Source organism: Amblyomma americanum, chromosome 7 (genome assembly GCF_052857255.1).
Source record: "Amblyomma americanum isolate KBUSLIRL-KWMA chromosome 7, ASM5285725v1, whole genome shotgun sequence".
In the NCBI taxonomy this organism is placed as follows: Eukaryota; Metazoa; Arthropoda; class Arachnida; order Ixodida; family Ixodidae; genus Amblyomma; species Amblyomma americanum.
In genome coordinates this window covers 141,451,111-141,471,578 of record NC_135503.1, presented here as the reverse complement: position 1 = coordinate 141,471,578, position 20,468 = coordinate 141,451,111, and the positions used below count along the sequence as shown (strand labels likewise).

At 47.1% G+C, this 20,468-nt stretch overlaps 1 protein-coding gene across 1 annotated transcript in view; it reads right to left on the bottom strand.

Moving 5' to 3' along the window:
• Positions 1–20,468, bottom strand: part of nompB (intraflagellar transport protein 88-like protein nompB) — a 97,748-nt gene that overhangs the window by 35,721 nt on the left and 41,559 nt on the right. The window contains exons 11-16 of the mRNA XM_077629452.1: positions 16,362–16,432; positions 15,445–15,531; positions 6,578–6,677; positions 6,383–6,469; positions 3,219–3,288; positions 1,249–1,365 (exon numbers count right to left, since the gene is read on the bottom strand). Of these exons, the coding sequence (XP_077485578.1) occupies positions 1,249–1,365; positions 3,219–3,288; positions 6,383–6,469; positions 6,578–6,677; positions 15,445–15,531; positions 16,362–16,432 (532 nt within the window). The remainder of the gene's footprint in view (positions 1–1,248; positions 1,366–3,218; positions 3,289–6,382; positions 6,470–6,577; positions 6,678–15,444; positions 15,532–16,361; positions 16,433–20,468) is intronic.

Genomic DNA, 20,468 nt, shown 5'->3' with positions numbered 1-20,468 from the left:
GAAGCATTTTCTTGGGTGAATGAGCACTGCATTTTGTTGTGTTGCTCATTGATTGCAACCTCATGCATTCCTTTGTAATTTTAAATGCCTTCTACAGCCTCTCCTGCATCGGCCAATATATTGGCCTGTAGTGTTTTGAAATAATGAAATAAAGACGTGACAGACGGCGTACGAGCTCTTTTCGACAAGCTTCAATTCAATGTTACAAGTTTGACGCTAGGTGGATGACCGGATAGTTCGCATGATACATTTCGCTCAATTCGGCGCGAGTGTCATCACTTGAGGCCGTCGGGGGGTGACGCCGCTTTGCTCGTTATTGGCGTTAATACCCAGCACCGCTTCGGTGCGAGGCGAGGTAGGGGGAGTGTCTGAATTCTCTTTTTATTCGAAATTCCACAATACATATGCTTACTTATGAGGAAGAAGTAATGTTTCGAAATTCGTAACTGACGGGGACGCTAGTAGTCATTTTGTGTTCGGCACTTCGTCTGGGCAAGAGACTCAGTACAGAATACTATTGCTTACAACAAAAATATTACATAAAGGGTGCATTAGCTCCTTATGAAAACAGGATCTGTCATCTCCTCCATATTTCAGTAACAGGCTATTGACAAATGCGCCGATTCGCCCTCGAAAAAGGGGCTTAGCGTGAATGAATGTCATCCAGATGTGGCCATTTCAGGCTCAGAAAAACAAAAACAAAATATATTTACTATCTACATTGGAATAAGTATCAAAGATGCTGACTGCAACTGTTAAATTTAGAATTATTTGCTTTACGACCCACTTGGCTGGACCCTGGAGATCTGCGTCTCCGGCAACGCAATCAAAGACTTTGTAACACCATAACATAGTGTGGCGGACTCTTAACGATTATAACGAAGCCTTCTGCTCGTGTGATCAGCTGAGCGACCGTTAGCAGATTGCTCTTCAAGCCCGTTCAAGCAATTACACGCGAAAAGAAAAAAAACAGACGCTACTAGCAGACTGCCTCCCCAAGGTAGTGGAAAGTGGCGCAGCTAGTGTAACAGCCATAAGACAGCATGTAGCTCATCAGAGAACAAAAATTATATGCGCCTGTATTTCAGTGAGCGCAACGATTACCCACCGCAGACAGTTTCAGCTTCGTCTTTTTCTTGTAGCTTAACAACGCCAACCCACTAGCGCTTCTGAAAACCTTCTACAGCGTGCTTTGCACCAGCTGCGCAATTGTCTTCGGCCTCAAGTTACTTCGTTGTTCGCTCTCACCCTGGTTGTAGAGTGCCTCCACGCAGCCGGCCTCGGTGGTTAGGGCCTCCCTGTAGTACTCGACGGCCCGATCCAAGTCGCTGCTGGCGAAGCAACAGTTACCCTTGTTCACGAGCGCTGTAAATTGCGAAAGGAAATGCCACATCTTGACTTTTACCATTCTAACCATTGCGTGGAATAAAGGGCGGCTTTAAGAGCTGTTCAGTATGGTGCAAAATCTCCCCATCTTTTCTACAGGCGGCTTGCGCCGCACATCGAAAGATTTGCTGATCTTTTCTTTTAAGTGAGATTTGTTGCCTGAGAGCATAAATGTTGGGCGAAGGTGTGATGAAAGATGTAGTAGTGATTAAATTAATGGAAAAAGGCTAGCTCATTTTATGAAGTCCAGAAGAGAGCGATGGTATGGTATCTGCGTCCAGGCAATATATATATATATATATATATATATATATATATATATATATATATATATATATATATATATATATATATATATATATATATATATATAAAAAGCATGGTTGCTCAGAGGAAGCCCCGCTCCATTCAGGTGGCCGGATCCTTGTAGGCTTGAGAGCTGGGCAGTCCAACAGTAAGTGCTGAATGTCGCCTTCAATGCCCTCGCGTTTAAATATCGGACACCCAGGCGGAGGAAACAAATCTCGGTACTGAGGCCACTTCCGAGTGACGGCAGGTGTGAGGGCAATTCCGACCCGGTTCCTCCGAAGCGCAACCTCCTCTGCACGAGTAAGACAGCGGGGGAAAGTTACCGCACATGGAGGGATGAGAGCACGTGTGCGGCGCCGGAGGAGTTCCTTTCTTGATGAAAGGAGGGTAAAATTGTCCAAATGAAGCAGCTGAGGCAGTGATGAGTTTGCATTCGCAAGACGGGTCGTTAAATCTGTCTGGCTTTGAGAGGTCAGCAGATCCCGTGGGACCCACTCAATACGTACTGGCTGCGGGATGCCTGCCGCGAGCCGGTGGATGTCCTGACATATCGTTGGACAGTGGCTAACACGTCGTAGCAACCGGACAACTTCAAGGGCGTCAGTGCGGATGACAACGCGGGCCGCAGGGAGCATAGTTATGCCGGCCACGGAGCAGAGTGCTTCTTGAACTGCAACGAGCTCAGCACAAAATGACGAAGGAGGTTCCGTAAGCTGAAACCTAGAGGCTTGATTCAGGGCAGGTCTGCACGGGCAGTAGATTGCTGTTGTTCCTTCGCAGGCTTATATGATTGCGTCTACGTAGACAACAGTGGATCCTTCAGGCAGGCAAGCATCTTGTTCCTCAAATTTCTGTCGAAGCAATGAAACGGGAAACGGAAACGGAATTTGCTGACTTCTTCTCTAGCACACACAGAATTCGTCGCTTCTACATGCGACGAAATCGGAAGCCAATATAGTCATTCACCGACTCTGATAGCAACGATAACGCTGACCGATGAAACAGGAAGCAAAATAGTCAACCGTGAAAGCGAATCATTACGCAATATCATGTTTCAAAATGCTTACAAACCAGCTGCTCAGCTCCGTGCCACTGATACCTATTGAAGCTTATCTGCTGTGTTTCGCTTGCTGTGCAGAACTGACTGCAGACATTTGTATACACCCCAGCGGCAACCGAACGTACGTGGTCTTTTAAGTACGGCATGCCTGTTCATAGGTTTCTTTAGAGGATATAAACTTTTTGCCGAGATGGCTGTTTTTAACGCGTGCAAAGGCGAAACATGTGGTAGACGGTTTCCACTTACTCTCATTGAGTTGAGCTTCCCATTCTGGCCGAGAACTGAAACCTCAACGTCGTTTCCACCAGCAGGCGGGCTCGAGCTGACATCTTAAAAGTGTCAGTGGTGTGCCGGTCACAAAATGTTATTAGAGCGTTAAGTGGGGTTGCTTGACGGAAGCACATGACCACGTGGTGCGTATCTGATGAGCCGATATTTCGCCGTGACTGTGTTTCGTACGTACCTCCTGCGTTGTACCGGTCTGCTTGCACGGCGTCGTCTGCGTACTTATCCGCCTGGGTCAGGTCGCTTTGCTGCACAAGTTTCAAGAAGAGGTAATGAAGGACCATTCAGAGCTTAACATGCACAAAAAAAAAGAGTACAAATTATGCGTTCAAGCTTTCCTGCGCCTACAAAATATAATCTTACAAGCGGTGTCCACTGACACGGCTGTCGTTTTAGTGCGGCATATACCAGGTGTTTCAGGGAAGGTAACCACTAATTTTTAAAAATAGAACTTTTGACTTCAAAGGAAGCTTTCTACGGCATAGTCATACCAGTTTTGTTGGAAATCAACGAACAGGCGAATCATGTTAACTAGTGAAGTAGTTAACTAAGTTCTATTAGTTAACTTTTTAATATTACCGATAGGCACCTGATTGCAAATAGAGATTTGTAGCCGGCCGTTAGTAATAGCCATATCAGCTCTGAGAACTTCGAAAACGCGATAACCCTCGCTGCTGTGGCTCAGGTAACTTTGGCTACATTGTGCCAGAATGCATGCACTTTCCAGAAGCTTGCAGGCTAGGAAATCTTTCAAGTGCACGTAACTAGTTATACCTTCCGTTTGGCGCATGATGGCCTTAGCCGCCTGTGTGCCATAAAACCCAACACAACACAACGTAACTAGTCGAAATAGCCAATTGTTGTCGGGCCAAAGAACAGAGGATAATCGCGTTTTTGAAATTATGAAGTCTGATATGGCTATTACTAATGGCCGGCTACAAATCTCTATCTGCAATCACGTGCCTATCAGTAAAATTTAAAAAGTTAACTATTAAATAATCGTTATTCACTTTACTAGTTAACGTGAATCCCCTGTTTTTTGACGGCCGACAACACTAGTTTTACTATGCCGCATAAAGATTCTGTTTACCTCCAAAACCTTTTTTATTATTAGAGATCACCTTCCCTGAAACACCTGGTATATGTTTCTGCGGTTTGAGTGATCACTAGTCGGCATTAAGTGCCTCACACATTGCATTGTTTTATTTCACAAGACTGTGTATGTAGCCTACAGTGGATCGATTATGTCAAAGCGTCTCTGCCGGCCCACGAACAGCTGTCATGGGCTTCAAGTTGCTAAAAACGTCCTTTTGCCCTCCGTCGTCTGCTCTCCCATTTCTTATAATTAACAACGGAGTGCAGATTTCACTTCAGTGTCTAATAAAATTAATGCCTCGACGACATCCACGAAGAGGATATTTAGCATCACACAATCTTTCAACGAACACCCGCCAGCCGTGTTACGCTTTGAGCGCTGTTGAAAAAGGACATGAGTTATGTTATTACCCGGACGCTGTCAGACACACGCAGACACCAAAACGAGCAACGAAAAGAACGTGCTTACCGCTGTCCTTGGCCCTCAGAGCTGAGAGGCATGGATGAGCACGTTATTGCTCCATGCCTTCTTCGGATAGCCTTAATTTGTAATGCTAGTCACTGAACGCGTTGTAACAAAAAGTTGGTCAGTCCTAGTTAGGATAAAATTTCAGTCGTTTTGGGGTCGGATACGCATGCAGCAAAAGTCACAGCAGCATTCATGATGCACTGGAACAACCATCAGGAAAAGCTGCGATTCGTGAAAATGCCGCAAAGTGAGCCTCTAAACGAGTGGTCAGGAAATGCAACCATCTTAGTTTCAGACCACAACGCCAAACGCTCATTAAAAGGTCAGAAAAATCAATATAACATGTGCTCGGTCTTCCCGTGTGGTTTTTCGCGTCCCTTATTGCTTTCGTAACCAGAGTAGCGCACTGAGAAAGTCTGAAACAAGTATGAAACAAATTACCACAAGAGGCTCCTTCTGGAATCCTGGCATATCCAAACCACCCCGAACAATATCAACCGCACAAAAGGAAACCTGCCCCAGTATATGCCCAGGGACTTCGCTCTTCAACGCAACGAAAAAAAGTCGCCATTCAGCACCTCTATGCAGTGCGCCAGCGTGACTAACAGCCTAATACCCCTCCCCTCCCACGCGTCTTGCGCGACACAGCTGTCGTTCTTTTCACCCCCCCCCCCCTCCATACTTAAAAGACGCTTGCTAATGCCCTCAGTCACCCCTGATGAAGGAGCCGAGTCGGCTTCGAAACGTTGGGTTAAAGTTAACATTTTTGGTTGGAGATGTGCGGTTTGTTATGAGGAAGTCAGGCACGATAAAAATTGGCTGGCGACATAGCACTGCTAAGCGCGAAATGTTGTGCCAAAGAACAATAATTTAACGTCAACACCTCTGCACTTGAAAGCGCGATTGAGGTGTCCATTGACCCAGCGATCCAGTTAAGCGAGCCTTCAACTTTTTCATCGTCAATGCCGATTTATGCATTGTATGCAGGCGACCTAAGCAGCAGTGCCGCGTTTCTGCAGCAATATTGTCAACGCCAACGCGCATGGCTCTAGTACCATGTTTCTGACACAAAGTTGTCCACGCCAGCGCATGCAGCGCATATCTTCCTGGCACTACCGCCACATAGCTCAAAGCGAGAATACCAGTTTGACAGTAGTATTAGTTGGCGAAGAAGACGATGTGCAACGCACAGCTCAAGAGTGCATTGCAGTTTAACACAAGGCGTGATCAGATGCGGCGATAGCCTAGTGGTCACGTACAGAGTGGCCAACGAAGCCCATCTGTTCGCCCCGCCGCGGGTTACAAGCCTAGCCGCGGCAATATTTATTTATTTATTTATTGTTTGCCCAATGTCACTCCCAATATCAAGCTTCCCACAAGTCAGTGAGCCGGTTTGACCTAGTGAAGTAACGCTTTCGCATTAAGACTAACGGGGCCCATAAGCAGCTTTACTGACAGACCTTAAGGAGCCGTCTATTTCGATGTCTGTTTTCTTAACCATTCCGCCTCTTTGCCCTTTGCTCACTTTCCTTGCAAAGTAAATGATTTGTGTTTTTGTGCATAACCTATGCCGAAAATATATATTGTTAGTTCCAATTACATTTCATTTCTTCCCTTGGCTACTGCCTCAGGCGGAGCCACGATCTCACTGTCACCAGGTTAGGCTCATCTGGGCAGTAGACGATTCCCGCAAAGTGTACGGTCGAAAGATAAATATTGCACATTACACCATCGAAAAAACTGCGTTCAGTGATAAGTGTAAAAATCAGTATGCTTACCAGATAATACAAGAATGATAAATTGGTGGCGGCTGTGCTGGCAACCTTGGTGTCCTTCTTCTCGAATGCCTTGAGGGTTTCTATCGCCTGCGAAGTGCGGGGCCATATGTTCACTATACGTCGCTGCCAGCACCATTTCAGCTATGCAAGGGACCGAGGCGCAAACAGCGCAATCGTCAGAGAATTCATGCCAACCTGATTGAACTCTCGCTTTCTCAGGTAAGCGACAGCCTTGCTTATTTCCAGGTCATTGGCGATGTAGGCGTACGCAGAAGACTTGATTTGCTCTAAACACCTGCGAAGAAGATTGTTTTTCCAAAATGTATTATCGCTACCCCAGTCCAGAAAAACAAAACAAAAAACTCCCCATCTCAAGTTCACCAGGAGGAAAGTTAGACGCCAAAAGAAAAAATGGATAAATTTGCTCGATTTGGTTTATTTCTGCTGAAAGCCTTAAAGAGGCTCAGGCTATGAGGGACGCCGTTGTGGAGGGCTCCAGAAATTTCCAGCACCTGGGGTTCTCCAGTTAACGAGCACTGACATAGGAGAGCACACGGACCTCTTAACATTTCGCCTCCATCGGAATGTGACCGCCGCGGCCGGGATCGAACCCTTCAGGTCAGCAGCCGAGTGGCATAACCACTGAGCTACGGCGGCGGCTATGAATGAATTGGTGCATGTCACCGTGAACGCAGCAGTACACTCGACCTTAGGTACAAGGTCGCATGCTAACTTCGGACGTTGTCGGCAAATCACAGGCATCAGTGGTCGTTCAACAAAACAATTTAGAAACGAACCCACCCTCCTTCCCCTTTCCCCTGTGCATCGACATCCCGTCTTTGTATAATGCTGCGAAGGCCGCAAGACCGCAGACGACTAAATGGTACAGGTTCCGGCTTGCTCGTGAATCACAGGAACGGACGTACACCCTCATTTTCGTGCCGCTTTATACCCTGTCCAGCCTTTTTCTGAAGTGAAACTGCTTCGCTACCCCCTATGTTATTGACGTTACGGAGATTCGGCTGCATAGTAGCACTTTCGATTCTAAGTTCACTCCGCCCGGTTTTGTTGCCTTGCGCGCTTCTGCAGTGATTGTCCTACAGCTGGTGATGTGGCACTGCTTATCTGGTGGAGCCTAAATTTCTGCCAATTTTATCTGCATGACAAACATCAACGCTCCTGAAATCCACTAGCCATCACTCACTGCAATGAGTCATGACACAGAAATTTGGAACGAACTAATGAACATTTCCGGGTCATTTGGATTCAGGCAGGTTGCTCCTAGTGCAATAAGGTTGAATTCCGTCCTTGGCATAGATTTTCTAAGCGCTAATCTAGTCAGCAAAAAACTCCTCTTGTGAGGTAACTGATGGAATGAGACAGACCACAAAGGTGTTTTACTACTGCTCTCTTACCATATTTCGAAACCACATTATCCGTTTACTAGTTTTCCTCCTTTCACTCGTGAGGACGTCAAATCCATTATTGATGTCTTAACTGAGCGCGCTCTCAGTGCGCTCTCTGAGAGCCAGGACATAAACTGCCCGATTTAGACACGTCCTCTTGTGGAAACTTTGTCAAGCACCTTGAGGCTTTCCCCTCTTTTGTTCACTTTGCGTGTAAAGAGACCATCTGCCTGCGCTCTCTATGCCATTGACTGTTAATTGCTTTGAACTTTGTCAAGCATCTCGAGGGTTTCCCCTCTTATGTTCACTTTGCATGTGTCAAGAGACCATCTGCCTGCGCTCTCTTTGCCATTGACTGTTAATTGCTTTGAACTTTGTCAAGCATCTCGAGGGTTTCCCCTCTTATGTTCACTTTGCGTGTGTCAAGAACCATCTGCCTGCGCTCTCTTTGCCATTGACTGTTAATTGCTTTGTACTTTGCCAAGCACCTTGAGGGTTTCCCCTCTTTTGTTCACTTTGCGTGTGTTAAAAGACCATCTGCCTGCGCTCTCTTTGCCATTGACTTTTAATTGCTTTGTACTTTGCCAAGCACCTTGAGGGTTTCCCCTCTTTTGTTCACTTTGCGTGTGTTAAAAGACCATCTGCCTGCGCTCTCTTTGCCATTGACTGTTAATTGCTTTGTACTTTGCCAAGCACCTTGAGGGTTTCCCCTCTTTTGTTCACTTTGCGTGTGTCAAGAGACCATTTGCCTGCCTCTCTTTGCCATTGACTGTTAATTGCTTTGAACTTTGTCAAGCACCTTGAGGGTTTCCCCTCTTTTTTTCACTTTGCGTGTGTCAAGAGACCATCTGCCTGCGCTCTCTTTGCCATTGACTGTTAATTGCTTTGACCTTTTTCAAGCACCTTGAGGGTTTCCCCTCTTTTGTTCACTTTGCGTGTGTCAAGAGACCATCTCCCTGCGCTCTCTTTGCCATTGACTGTTAATTGCTTTGAACTTTGTCAAGCACCTTGAGGGTTTCCCCTCTTTTGTTCACTTTGCGTGTGTCAAGAGACCATCTGCCTGCGCTCTCTTTGCCATTGACTGTTAATTGCTTTGAACTTTGTCAAGCACCTTGAGGGTTTCCTCTCTTTTGTTCACTTTGCGTGTGTCAAGAGACCATCTGCCTGCGCTCTCTTTGCCATTGACTGTTAATTGCTTTGTACCTTGTCAAGCACCTTGAGGGTTTCCCCTCTTTAGTTCACTATGCGTGTGTCAAGAGACCATTTGCCTGCCTCTCTTTGCCATTGACTGTTAATTGCTTTGAACTTTGTCAAGCACCTTGAGGGTTTCCCCTCTTTTGTTCACTTTGCGTGTGTCAAGAGACCATCTGCCTGCGCTCTCTTTGCCATTGACTGTTAATTGCTTTGACCTTTTTCAAGCACCTTGAGGGTTTCCCCTCTTTTGTTCACTTTGCGTGTGTCAAGAGACCATCTGCCTGCGCTCTCTTTCCCATTGACTGTTAATTGCTTTGAACTTTGTCAAGCACCTTGAGGGTTTCCCCTCTTTTGTTCACTTTGCGTGTCAAGAGACCATCTGCCTGCGCTCTCTTTGCCATTGACTGTTAATTGCTTTGAACTTTGTCAAGCATCTCGAGGGTTTCCCCTCTTATGTTCACTTTGCGTGTGTCAAGAGACCATCTGCCTGCGCTCTCTTTGCCATTGACTGTTAATTGCTTTGTACTTTGCCAAGCACCTTGAGGGTTTCCCCTCTTTTGTTCACTTTGCGTGTGTCAAGAGACCATCTGCCTGCGCTCTCTTTGCCATTGACTGTTAATTGCTTTGTACTTTGCCAAGCACCTTGACGGTTTCCCCTCTTTTGTTCACTTTGCGTGTGTCAAGAGATCATCTGCCTGCGCTCTCTTTGCCATTGACTGTTAATTTCTTTGAACTTTGTCAAACACCTTGAGGGTTTCCCCTCTTTTGTTCACTTTGCGTGTGTCAAGAGACCATCTGCCTGCGCTCTCTTTACCATTGACTGTTAATTGCTTTGTACTTTGTCAAGCATCTTGAGGGTTTCCCCTCTTTTGTTCACTTTGCGTGTGTCAAGAGACCATTTGCATGCCTCTCTTTGCCATTGACTGTTAATTGCTTTGAACTTTGTCAAGCACCTTGAGGGTTTCCCCTCTTTTGTTCACTTTGCGTGTGTAAAGAGACCATCTGCCTGCGCTCTCTTTGCCATTGACTGTTAATTGCTTTGACCTTTTTCAAGCACCTTGAGGGTTTTCCCTTTTTTGTTCACTTTGCGTGTGTCAAGAGACCATCTGCCTGCGCTCTCTTTGCCATTGACTGGTAATTGCTTTGAACTTTGTCAAGCACCTTGAGGGTTTCCCCTCTTTTGTTCACTTTGCGTGTGTCAAGAGACCATCTGCCTGCGCTCTCTTTGCCATTGACTGTTAATTGCTTTGAACTTTGTCAAGCACCTTGAGGGTTTCCCCTCTTTTGTTCACTTTGCATGTGTCAAGAGACCATCTGCCTGCGCTCTCTTTGCCATTGACTGTTAATTGCTTTGTACTTTGTCAAGCACCTTGAGGGTTTCCCCTCTTTTGTTCACTTTGCATGTGTCAAGAGACCATTTTCCTGCCTCTCTTTGCCATTGACTATTAATTGCTTTGAACTTTGTCAAGCACCTTGAGGGTTTCCCCTCTTTTGTTCACTTTGCGTGTGTCAAGAGACCATTTGCCTGCCTCTCTTTGCCATTGACTGTTAATTGCTTTGAACTTTGTCAAGCACCTTGAGGGTTTCCCCTCTTTTGTTCACTTTGCGTGTGTCAAGAGACCATCTGCCTGCGCTCTCTTTGCCATTGACTGTTAATTGCTTTGTACTTTGCCAAGCACCTTGAGGGTTTCCCCTCTTTTGTTCACTTTGCGTGTGTCAAGAGACCATTTGCGTGCCTCTCTTTGCCATTGACTGTTAATTGCTTTGAACTTTGTCAAGCACCTTGAGGGTTTCCCCTCTTTTCTTCACTTTGCGTGTGTCAAGAGACCATCTGCCTGCGCTCTCTTTGCCATTGACTGTTAATTGCTTTGAACTTTGTCAAGCACCTTGAGGGTTTCCCCTCTTTTGTTCACTTTGCGTGTGTCAAGAGACCATCTGCCTGCGCTCTCTTTGCCATTGACTGTTAATTGCTTTGAACTTTGTCAAGCACCTTGAGGGTTTCCCCTCTTTTGTTCACTTTGCGTGTGTCAAGAGACCATTTGCCTGCCTCTCTTTGCCATTGACTGTTAATTGCTTTGAACTTTGTCAAGCACCTTGAGGGTTTCCCCTCTTTTGTTCACTTTGCGTGTGTCAAGAGACCATCTGCCTGCGCTCTCTTTGCCATTGACTGTTAATTGCTTTGACCTTTTTCAAGCACCTTGAGGGTTTCCCCTCTTTTGTTCACTTTGCGTGTGTCAAGACACCATCTGCCTGCGCTCTCTTTGCCATTGACTGTTAATTGCTTTGAACTTTGTCAAGCACCTTGAGGGTTTCCCCTCTTTGTTCACTTTGCGTGTGTCAAGGGATCATCTGCCTGAGCTCTCTCTGCCATTAACTGTTAATTGCTTTGTACGTCTTGTCAATCCATGTGTCTAACGCTTTGCTCCTAATAAAACTAAGAAAATAAATAAAGTTCTTTGGATGGCTCGTGTCGTCTTGCAAATGTCGTATTCGTAGGCTTGGGCGTTCCCGAAGAAGCAACGATCCCATAACCTCGGACAAATTTCTCACGGCAAAGAAAAACTTAATCTGAAGTTGCAACAGCCAACGATTTCTTTTTTGCGTTCATCTAAACGATCGTTCAAGAAATAAGCTCGGAAAATTTTGAACCTGTATTTCAGCTCTCTGCTTCACCCACTTCATTCAGAGCAGATAATGACAACACCAGCGGCCCGGTGGTAATAATACATGTTTCCAACGAGTATTTTCAGGCTCTCTTTGTTTCCGGTGACGATTTCATCCTGCCATTAAACAAATGAACTCTTCTGAAGCAACCGGTGACGTTGAAATACACAGTCAACTCATTCTGAGCTTAGTACTAAACTTGCATGCTAAGATAAAAGATTACCAACCCGAACGGGATATACAATGCGTTACTGCTTTGCTATACGCTGTGATCACCTAAATATGACGTTCATATTCAAAACGTCCTTACTAGTACTGGTCCTCCACCATTGGAGTTAGCCAAAGTGCTCCCTTTTTTGCAGATTTGGCGATAAGCTTAGAAGGGCTAGAGTTCTGGATAGTTGGTAATCGACATCAGGTTCCATAGCGCACAACACGGAAGGTACACAACACAAGCGCTCGTGTTGTGCCCCTTCCTTGTTGTGCGCTACAGAACCTCATGGCGATAAGCAGTGTTTGTCGGATCATAGGCCAAATTCACTTTTTAAGCGAAGCTTGTTCGCACTTACTCTAACTTTCTCTCCCTTTCTCATTATGCCTAATGCAAACATCTCGTAGAAGAAAAATTATATCAAAGCCACACACGATGCTGGAACACGTCATTCATAAGCACATTATGCTTTTTTGCAGTCAAATAACACACTGACACGCAACCTTGGTTTAGGCACAATTTTCGAGCCGCAACGCAATTATCTGAGTTACCGCTGCACATTCGTCCTCGGATAGCCAGTCGTAATTTTCTTGTTTGTTTACCCTTTTCTCGCTGTGCATTGTACTTTTTGTATAACAGTTTATTTGTGCACATCGCTGATACAATGCCCCCATATGTACCTTGTATATTTTTTTTCTTCAACCCATTCCTGCCATAGCGCGCACTGGGCGGCAGTATGCATAAATAGATAAATAAAAAGGGGAGGGGGCACGCAAGCTCCGCCATAAGCGTATGACACTGTAGGCTAATGGATTAATTAATGCCCATACATGCGGAATTGATCATTTTCTACGTTACATTTAAAGATACTTGAGAGTCCACATGCCACTCCTGGCGCAGTGGCGCAGCGGTTGAGCGATGTGCTACTACTCTGCAATGGCAGGTGCTGCCACCGGTGGGGCTTGTGCGACTCAGATCGCTGTTTCCGAGCAAATTCTAGCGACCCGCCGCGGTGGCTAAGTGGTTAGGACGCTCGTCTACTGAGCCGGAGTTCCCGGGTTCGAACCCGACCGGTGCGGCTCCATTTTTATGGAGGCGAAACGCTAAGGCACCTATGTGCCGAGCGATGTCAGTGCACGTTAAAGATCACCAGGTGGTCGAAATTATTCCGGAGCCCTCCACTACGGCACCTCTTTCTTCCCTTGTTCTTTCACTTACTCCTTTATCCCATCCCTTACGGCGCGGTTCAGGTGTCCAACGATATATGAGACAGATACTGCGCCATTACCTTTCGGCAAAAAACAATTATTGTTATTATTAGCGACCAATCGTCAACTGAACTGCCGCCTGCCACGGCGAGCAGTTTGCTCACAATCCGGTGAGCAGGTTGTGATGACGCCGCCAGGTCACATGACCGAGGTGGCCTACCCACGTGGCCCGCATAAGCTGCTTGTCTGGGAATTTTTCATGGACCTCTCGCTCACGGTCAACGACGCCGACGACGAAGCCGGCTTTCCTGCCACACGGGCTCTTTAAATCAGTCCCGTTAAAACAGAATGGGCCTACCGGGTATACCGCTGTTTCAAGGCGAGAGTTGCCCCAATAAACAGCGCCCAAAGCATCACCGTAGCTACGCTACCCCAGAAGGAAAAGCTTAAGAAAAATAGGAACTAGACTTCATCGAAAATAGAAATATTTGCACTTTATATCTGTGACTTACCACACAGCTTTGTTCTTGTGGTCCTATACAGAGAGGACAAGCACAACACTAAAATTTATAGACACTCTCGTCTTCCAGAGTAGATGTACGCATAAAATGCATTGCAGAAAATGCTAGCACGGATCATAGACCGCGCTCTGGCAATGGTCAGGTCTTTTGGCCCTCGGACATGCCGCCGCCTTCGCGCGCTTGTGTTCTTCGCGCTACAGGCGGCGCCCATGGTCTACCTGGCTGCTTTTGCGGCTTGGGGAATCGCCAACATCCAGCTGGACGGCGCAAAAAGGCTGATCATCAATTCTTTTGGTCCGCTACCTTCCTCTGCGTTCAGCCTTTTTTTTATGGCTTAGCAGCGCCCTTGGCGTTCCCTTGCCGCTTTCGCTCTTTATGGTGCCGTGGCCTTCGCTCACTCTTCAGCGGCCTTAGCAAAGTTATAGCATACCACGATTCGTGATCCACTACCGTGGCCCACTTCCACGCCCCACCAGTGGGCATGCGCGCATTGATTAGTCCCGACGCCGAAGGCGTGCGAGCAGCTAGCCTAGAGTTATTGCCTAAGCATTCTATAGCTGCGCGAAGGTCTGCCGAGTTTCCGCAGAAAGCATCCAAGTTATGCTGCAAAGCCGCATTTCGAGTTTGCAGTAGACGCTATACGGCGCAACTCGGACGGAGAAGTTATCCAGCGATTTCCTTCGGCAATCCCGGTCCACGTGTTTTAACATGGTCACTTCTGATTCATATAATTATACCGAGTAAATGGCTTGTAAAACTTGCCCCGCTAAGCGGCTTTGCCGCATAACTTGGATGCTTTCTGCGGCAACTTGGCAGACATACGCGCAACTCTAGGTACTTATATGCAGAAACTCTAAGCTGGTCGGACACATGGCGCCATCTGGCGCCCTCAAGGAGATCTGCGCATGCGCAGTGGTGCCCCGCGGAAGCGACTCGCGGATCGCGCTATACTATAACTCTCTATTAAGCGCAAAGAAAGAACGGGTGAACAATAAATAATATTTCCAACATATAGCACCAACGGGTACGAGTGAGAGCCTGGGGCGTGAGAGGCTATATATGATCATTCATTGTATAGATAATGCCACAGCCTAGTACAACCAGTGATTTCATCCTCTCCGTGTCTTGGATCACTGCTTCAATTGCCGCACTGGGAAGTTCTATGATTAACTCCTTCTGAATTGTTCACTATTTTCTTGTTTTTGAATGGCTAGAGCACATAGCTAACCATCTTTTTCAATAAGGTGCCGCAGCGGTGACTCAGTGGTTATTGTGCTCGGCTGCGACCCGACAGACGTGGGTTCAATTCAGGCCGCGGCGGTCGAATTTCAATGGATGCGAAATGCTAGAGGCCCGTGCGCTGTGCAATGTCAGTGCACGTTAAAGAACCTCAGGTGGTCGAAATTATGCAGAGCCCTTCACCACGGCGTTCCTCATGGTGAAATGAACGGCGGCGCAAACAAGGACACTAACAAGAAAGAGACACCACATGCGCACACTACCAACTGTTTATTACACGAAAAAGTAGCATATTTAAACATTCAGCTCAAGCATGATACTCAACCTGTAATAAACAGTTGGTAGTGTGCGAATGTGGTGTCTCTTTCTTGTTAGTGGCCTTGTTTGCGCCGCCGTTCATTTCATCATGCACCAACTCGCCCCTCAGGCCGTTATTCTGAAGTCCCCCATGGTCTGCGCTACTTTGGAACGTTAAAACCCATAAACCATAAACCACTTTCCAATAAGGCGGTGAAAGCCACCCACGAGCACTGACATAAGCGTTCTCGGCTTTTCAAGGACATTGTACGGGGGTAAACCTGCGAAGGATACGAATAACGGCGCTCCTTTCGTGACTTACCACTCGTAGCCTTCTGAAAATGAACCGCTGATCACGGGGGCTATGAGTTTGGCGGCGGTTGATATGCACCACTCAGCTTCAAGTTTCCTGCAGAAAGACAGCGCACCGTGAAACGCCATATCGCAACTGTAAGAAGCGCGGTGTGCGGTGGAACTCTGATATGTGTCATCCCAACGAACGAGATGGTCCGCTAATCTCTTAATATGCGAATCTTGCCATTAAAAAACACTGAATCGTAGTGAAGAAAAATCAAGCTGGCGTTATTCGAAGGCGAACAAAGTTGTACTGAAATGACCGGCGCCCATCCGCTCGGATGCGGCTCTTCCGGTGTGTTGTGGTGAATGACGGTGCAGTCGCCAAAAGAAAAGAAAAGGCGCTGCGTTGTTCGCGTTTCGTTCCATTGCGACAGTACATCGTACGATACTAGAAGCACTTTGGCCATCGAGCAGAACAGACACCAGTATTTCGCCTACATTCCTAATAAACGGTGAGAGGTTACTAAATGCACATGCTAAAAAGCATCGACTCAAATACTGTATCCATGACTTATAGGTATCGGGGGAACATTTGCCGAAAGCAGGGGAGGGGGGGAAGTCCTATTCGCAAAGAGCATGTCTATAACTTCCTTTGTAAAGAAAAAAAAAATTGCTTGCAATGGCGATTTTTCCTCATAACATTTTTTGTCTTTTCGCGCTTCCTTCTTCTAAAATCCGCTCCTGGCATAGGCTGTTTCGATCTTTCAGTCTGAGCTAATCTTTTTCAGAATCGCGCCTGCATCGAGTCTAATGCGCTACCGAGTTCCATCACCCCAGTGCTTGCGTTCGCATCCCCTGCAGTTCGGTTGTGTTAACAGTTTCATAGAAGTGGGCCTGTACCTACTTCTATGCCCACTTCTACAGCAAAGTGTAAATGCTTACCTCTCCCGTTCGATTTGCTGGAGGGAGTCGTTCTTTATCTCCTCGTAATACAGCATCTCTGCAGGGTCATCCTGAAAGTAGCAGGTATGCCACGAGGACGAGAAAATCTACAGGAGGTCACGAACAGTTATTGTGCAAGAGCGCGTTAGCGCGCCCAAATGCTCACCTGCCTCGCACTCATAGTCACTGAGTAAATTTTCTGTCATTGCAAACAAAATAACCCTAATTTTATAAACGCTGCATCAGCCACTGGTGAGTTAGTGACCGTCGGGTCTCACCTATATTTGACAAAGACGAGATAAGGGCATCAGTTATGAATACACTTTTATTTCATGCATAATATGAGGCAAAAAGTGACCCCCCCCCCCCCCCCCCCTCAGCTCGCAGTCTACAACGGTCGCGCCTCCGACACGCGTTAGTAAAAAAGAACTGAGCGCAATCACAATGAGGGCGCTTTATAGTGCGGTGCACCAAGATGTTTGCAAACGCTGTGCTCGTGTTGCCTAAAGAGATGTAAGCACGCATGAGTAATGATGACAAGGCACCTCCTACAAATTCGAGGAGCATCAGGCAAGTGCGGTAAAATTCCATAAAAATAACGACGGAGCCACAACTAGTTTCGTGACTGCACTGCTGACAAGCACCATACTTCAGTTCAGCTTCAGTCCAGGTAAAACATCAGCGAAAAGCGAAGCGTTGTTCACATCCGATGCGCATTTGTAGCGAGCATGTCAACATCTGTCATTAAAATGGAAAGAGACAAGTGCGGCTCTCCGATACAGCTTTCCTACCTAACAAACCGCAAGAAGTCGCAGTTTAGAGTCCCGCTATGGCCAGCCCCGCGGCAGTCAGTTTTTCTCAAATGGCCACTGGAGATGACCTGACAAGCACTCAGCTTTCTCACTGGGTGAACCGCTTGTGGATAAAGTCGTCGCCTTCCACTACCGTCCGCCAACTATTCTGGTCAAGGGCTCTTCTGTACAGTGTTTAACCCAGAAGGGAGCCGAAAACTATAGGCCGGAAAAAACTTAGTACCCATTGCAAAGTGGCTCGCTAGCTATTGCTACATATCGAGACAAGCGCCTCCTGTATACGAGACGGTGCCTCTAACCACTCGGCCAGCGGTGGCCCAGTGGTTGACCACCTATCACTTAAACCTCTAATTTTGCCTTTCCCGCACTCCTCTCCTTCCGTCTTTACCTCCCAAATTCCCTTCCCCGCGCAGAGTACCATGCCAGCAATTTTTAAACGTCGGCTAAATTCTCTGCTTTTTCATTAAAGGGTTCCTCTCTCTCTCTCAACATGAGGATCTGGGGGTACCCTATGTAGGGTTTAACGAACGAAAGCCGCACATGAGCTATGAAAGACGCAGGAGTGGGGGGCTCCGAATTAATTTAGAGCACCGAAGATTCTCTGGCGTTCACGGGGCATCACACAGCACAAGTGCGTTTTGCATTTCGCCTCATTCAAAATGCTGCGGCCCGGCCAGAATTGAATCCCACGACATTTGAATCAGGTGCCGAAGGCCGTAGCTAATAAACCATCGCGACGGGAACGCCATAAACACGAAAGCCTACTGGAAGAAATTTATGTCCTTCATATTGACACAATCCATTCCGCATGTTCACCTAGCGCTGATCTGGAGCACGCGCCGCCTCAAAAAAAAGGAAGTGGAAATGACAGCGATCTGGAGCTGTGGTTAAGACGTTCGCATGTGCCATAGTATGTGGACAACAACAACAACAACAACGTTCGTCCTTCTCGGTATCATAAATTGCAAATTCTAAACATTAATGACCGCAAACGCTGTTCGCGGCGCGTGGCAATATCAGAAATCAAAGAGATAGCTCACGGCTATGCAGGTGTGTCAGCCCGTTCTGGAGTGACGCTAAATTCGTCTATCTCTCAGGCAATAATGACTGCTGTGGAAGCCTTTATGGCTATAGGATGATTGACAGGATAGTGTCCACTGTCACAGAGTTCATATCTAGTGCTCTGGCAACGCAGATTACCCTGGCCACGCAAACTGGAACGACTTCTGCCATGTCAGCCATGCCTTCGTCAATGACCCAACATTCCTTGCCTGCGCTGTCTCAGCCCCAGGAACAAGTTATTGCTGTTTCTGCACTTCCTCGGGGTTAAGTAACCACGGCGCCGATGGGACGAACCCCTCCCCCCCCCCCCCCCCCCCATTTTCCCGGAACCGGTCGTCTCCGTGGGAAGCAGAGGGAAGTTTACTGAGAGGCGCGACGCCCGCGCTTAGGGTGCCTCGATGCCGGCTACCCGCGCAAATCCTTTCGGCCCAGGCGCCGACTCATCCGCTGCTGATCGGCAGTGCACGAGGGGTAGAACGGTGACAGTGCATCGCGCATTCCGGACGCTGCCCAAAGCCCTGGGAAAGCGGGAGAAATTCCTTTGCTGTCAGCGGCGACGGCAAAGCCGATGCGTGGCGCCTCGATGGAATGCACATGCAAAGAGCTGCGTACGCGAAACCGCGAGCCCTGCACGTTCCAGGAGGCGCGGAGTCCACTCGGTCAGGCTCTGGTGAGCCCTGGGCTCCGCTGATTTTAATAAAGCTCCGCCCAATTATCGAAGGGGTTAAAACCCGCTGCAAACAATGACTTGGGAGGGGCGCACCGAGAGTCAATCTCAGTCGCTTTTAAGCAGCCCTTTTTTTTAACTGCCTTATCCTCACAGCCTTGTATTTCAATCCCGTCTTTAATAAACAAGTTTTGTCTTAAGAAGTTGGAACTGCTGCCCCAACAGGCAACGTGTCGCCAGACGAGCGGACGAAGACCTGATGGCTCGTCGTGCCGCTAACCGCCGTGTATATTCGATTACCGGCCAGCGTGCCACCATCACTCACCGATCGCGACGAGCAACCAACCAGCCCAATACGGCCATCCCATCAGGGTAGGATTGTTTGGAACATCTTTACTGGTGGCGCGACCAGAGTCATCGGAATTCTTAACTCTCGGTCCAATAATTCAAATGATCTTCAAAGTATTCATGATGCACAGATGGTGAATTCGGATACGCGAATCCTCAAACGCAGTGGATCCCCATGTCTAACCCTTCTTCTCCACATCCTCAGCCGAAATCAAGGAAGCAACAGCTAGATTGGCTCTAAGCCGGAAGAAACTATTTTAGGGCAGGCAGTTGCTGCTTCCCCGATTTCTCAACCATAGGGGTGTTAAGAGTTCTCTAGTGGACCTGTCGGTCACTTCTTTTAGCTTCAACAGATTTGTTATACCTTATATCCCAACACAAAGCAGACATAATTATTTTACTAGAAACTTAGCTTACCTTTTAAAAACATTTCCATTTGCAGAATTATTCTTCATTTCGACAAGATCCACAGTCAAGAGGTGGAGGCTTACTCCTACTAGTTTCTTCTAAATTTTGTCACAGGGCTTAGATTACTTTTCAGTCCCCTACTACAGACTGTGAGTTATTGCCTTTAGACTTTGAAATTCCAGGGTGCTATCCCTTTTCATTAGTAAATGTTTATTTTCCTCACGGTGTGCAGGATACCAGGCTGCTAGATCTCCTGCTACTTAATTATCAGAAGTCAGTTCTTTTGGCCGGCGACTTGAATTCTCATCATGTGTCGTGGGGCTTTAAGACACATTTCTGTGGTAAGTGCCTTTGGGATTGGGTTACTGATAACAACCTTTCGTGCATGAATTAAGTTCGGCCACACTTCTCCGCGCACAAATTCGATCTGTGTTAGATTTAACTTTCACCAGCCCTTGTGTTCCTGTACTCAATTGGTCGACTGTGGATTGTGGAACATCTAGCGATCACATGCCTGTCGTTTTTCATGTTAATTTCCGCTTAACTCCGGCGTGCTCTCAGTTGAGGTCATATATAAACTATGACCAGTTTCAGTACTCTTTCCGCTCCACTCTTGCTTCAGCGGTTAATTCTGCTGAAGAGCATACAGCTAAAGGCATATGCTTGGCTATTGAAGAATGCCGAAAGATGTCCGAATATTTCGTACGTGCATCAAGAGGGAACACTTCGGCTATAGATGGTGGAATGCAGATTGCTCGCGGGATCACAGACGCCGAAAGGTTGCATGGAAGAAGCTCATACACAACCAGT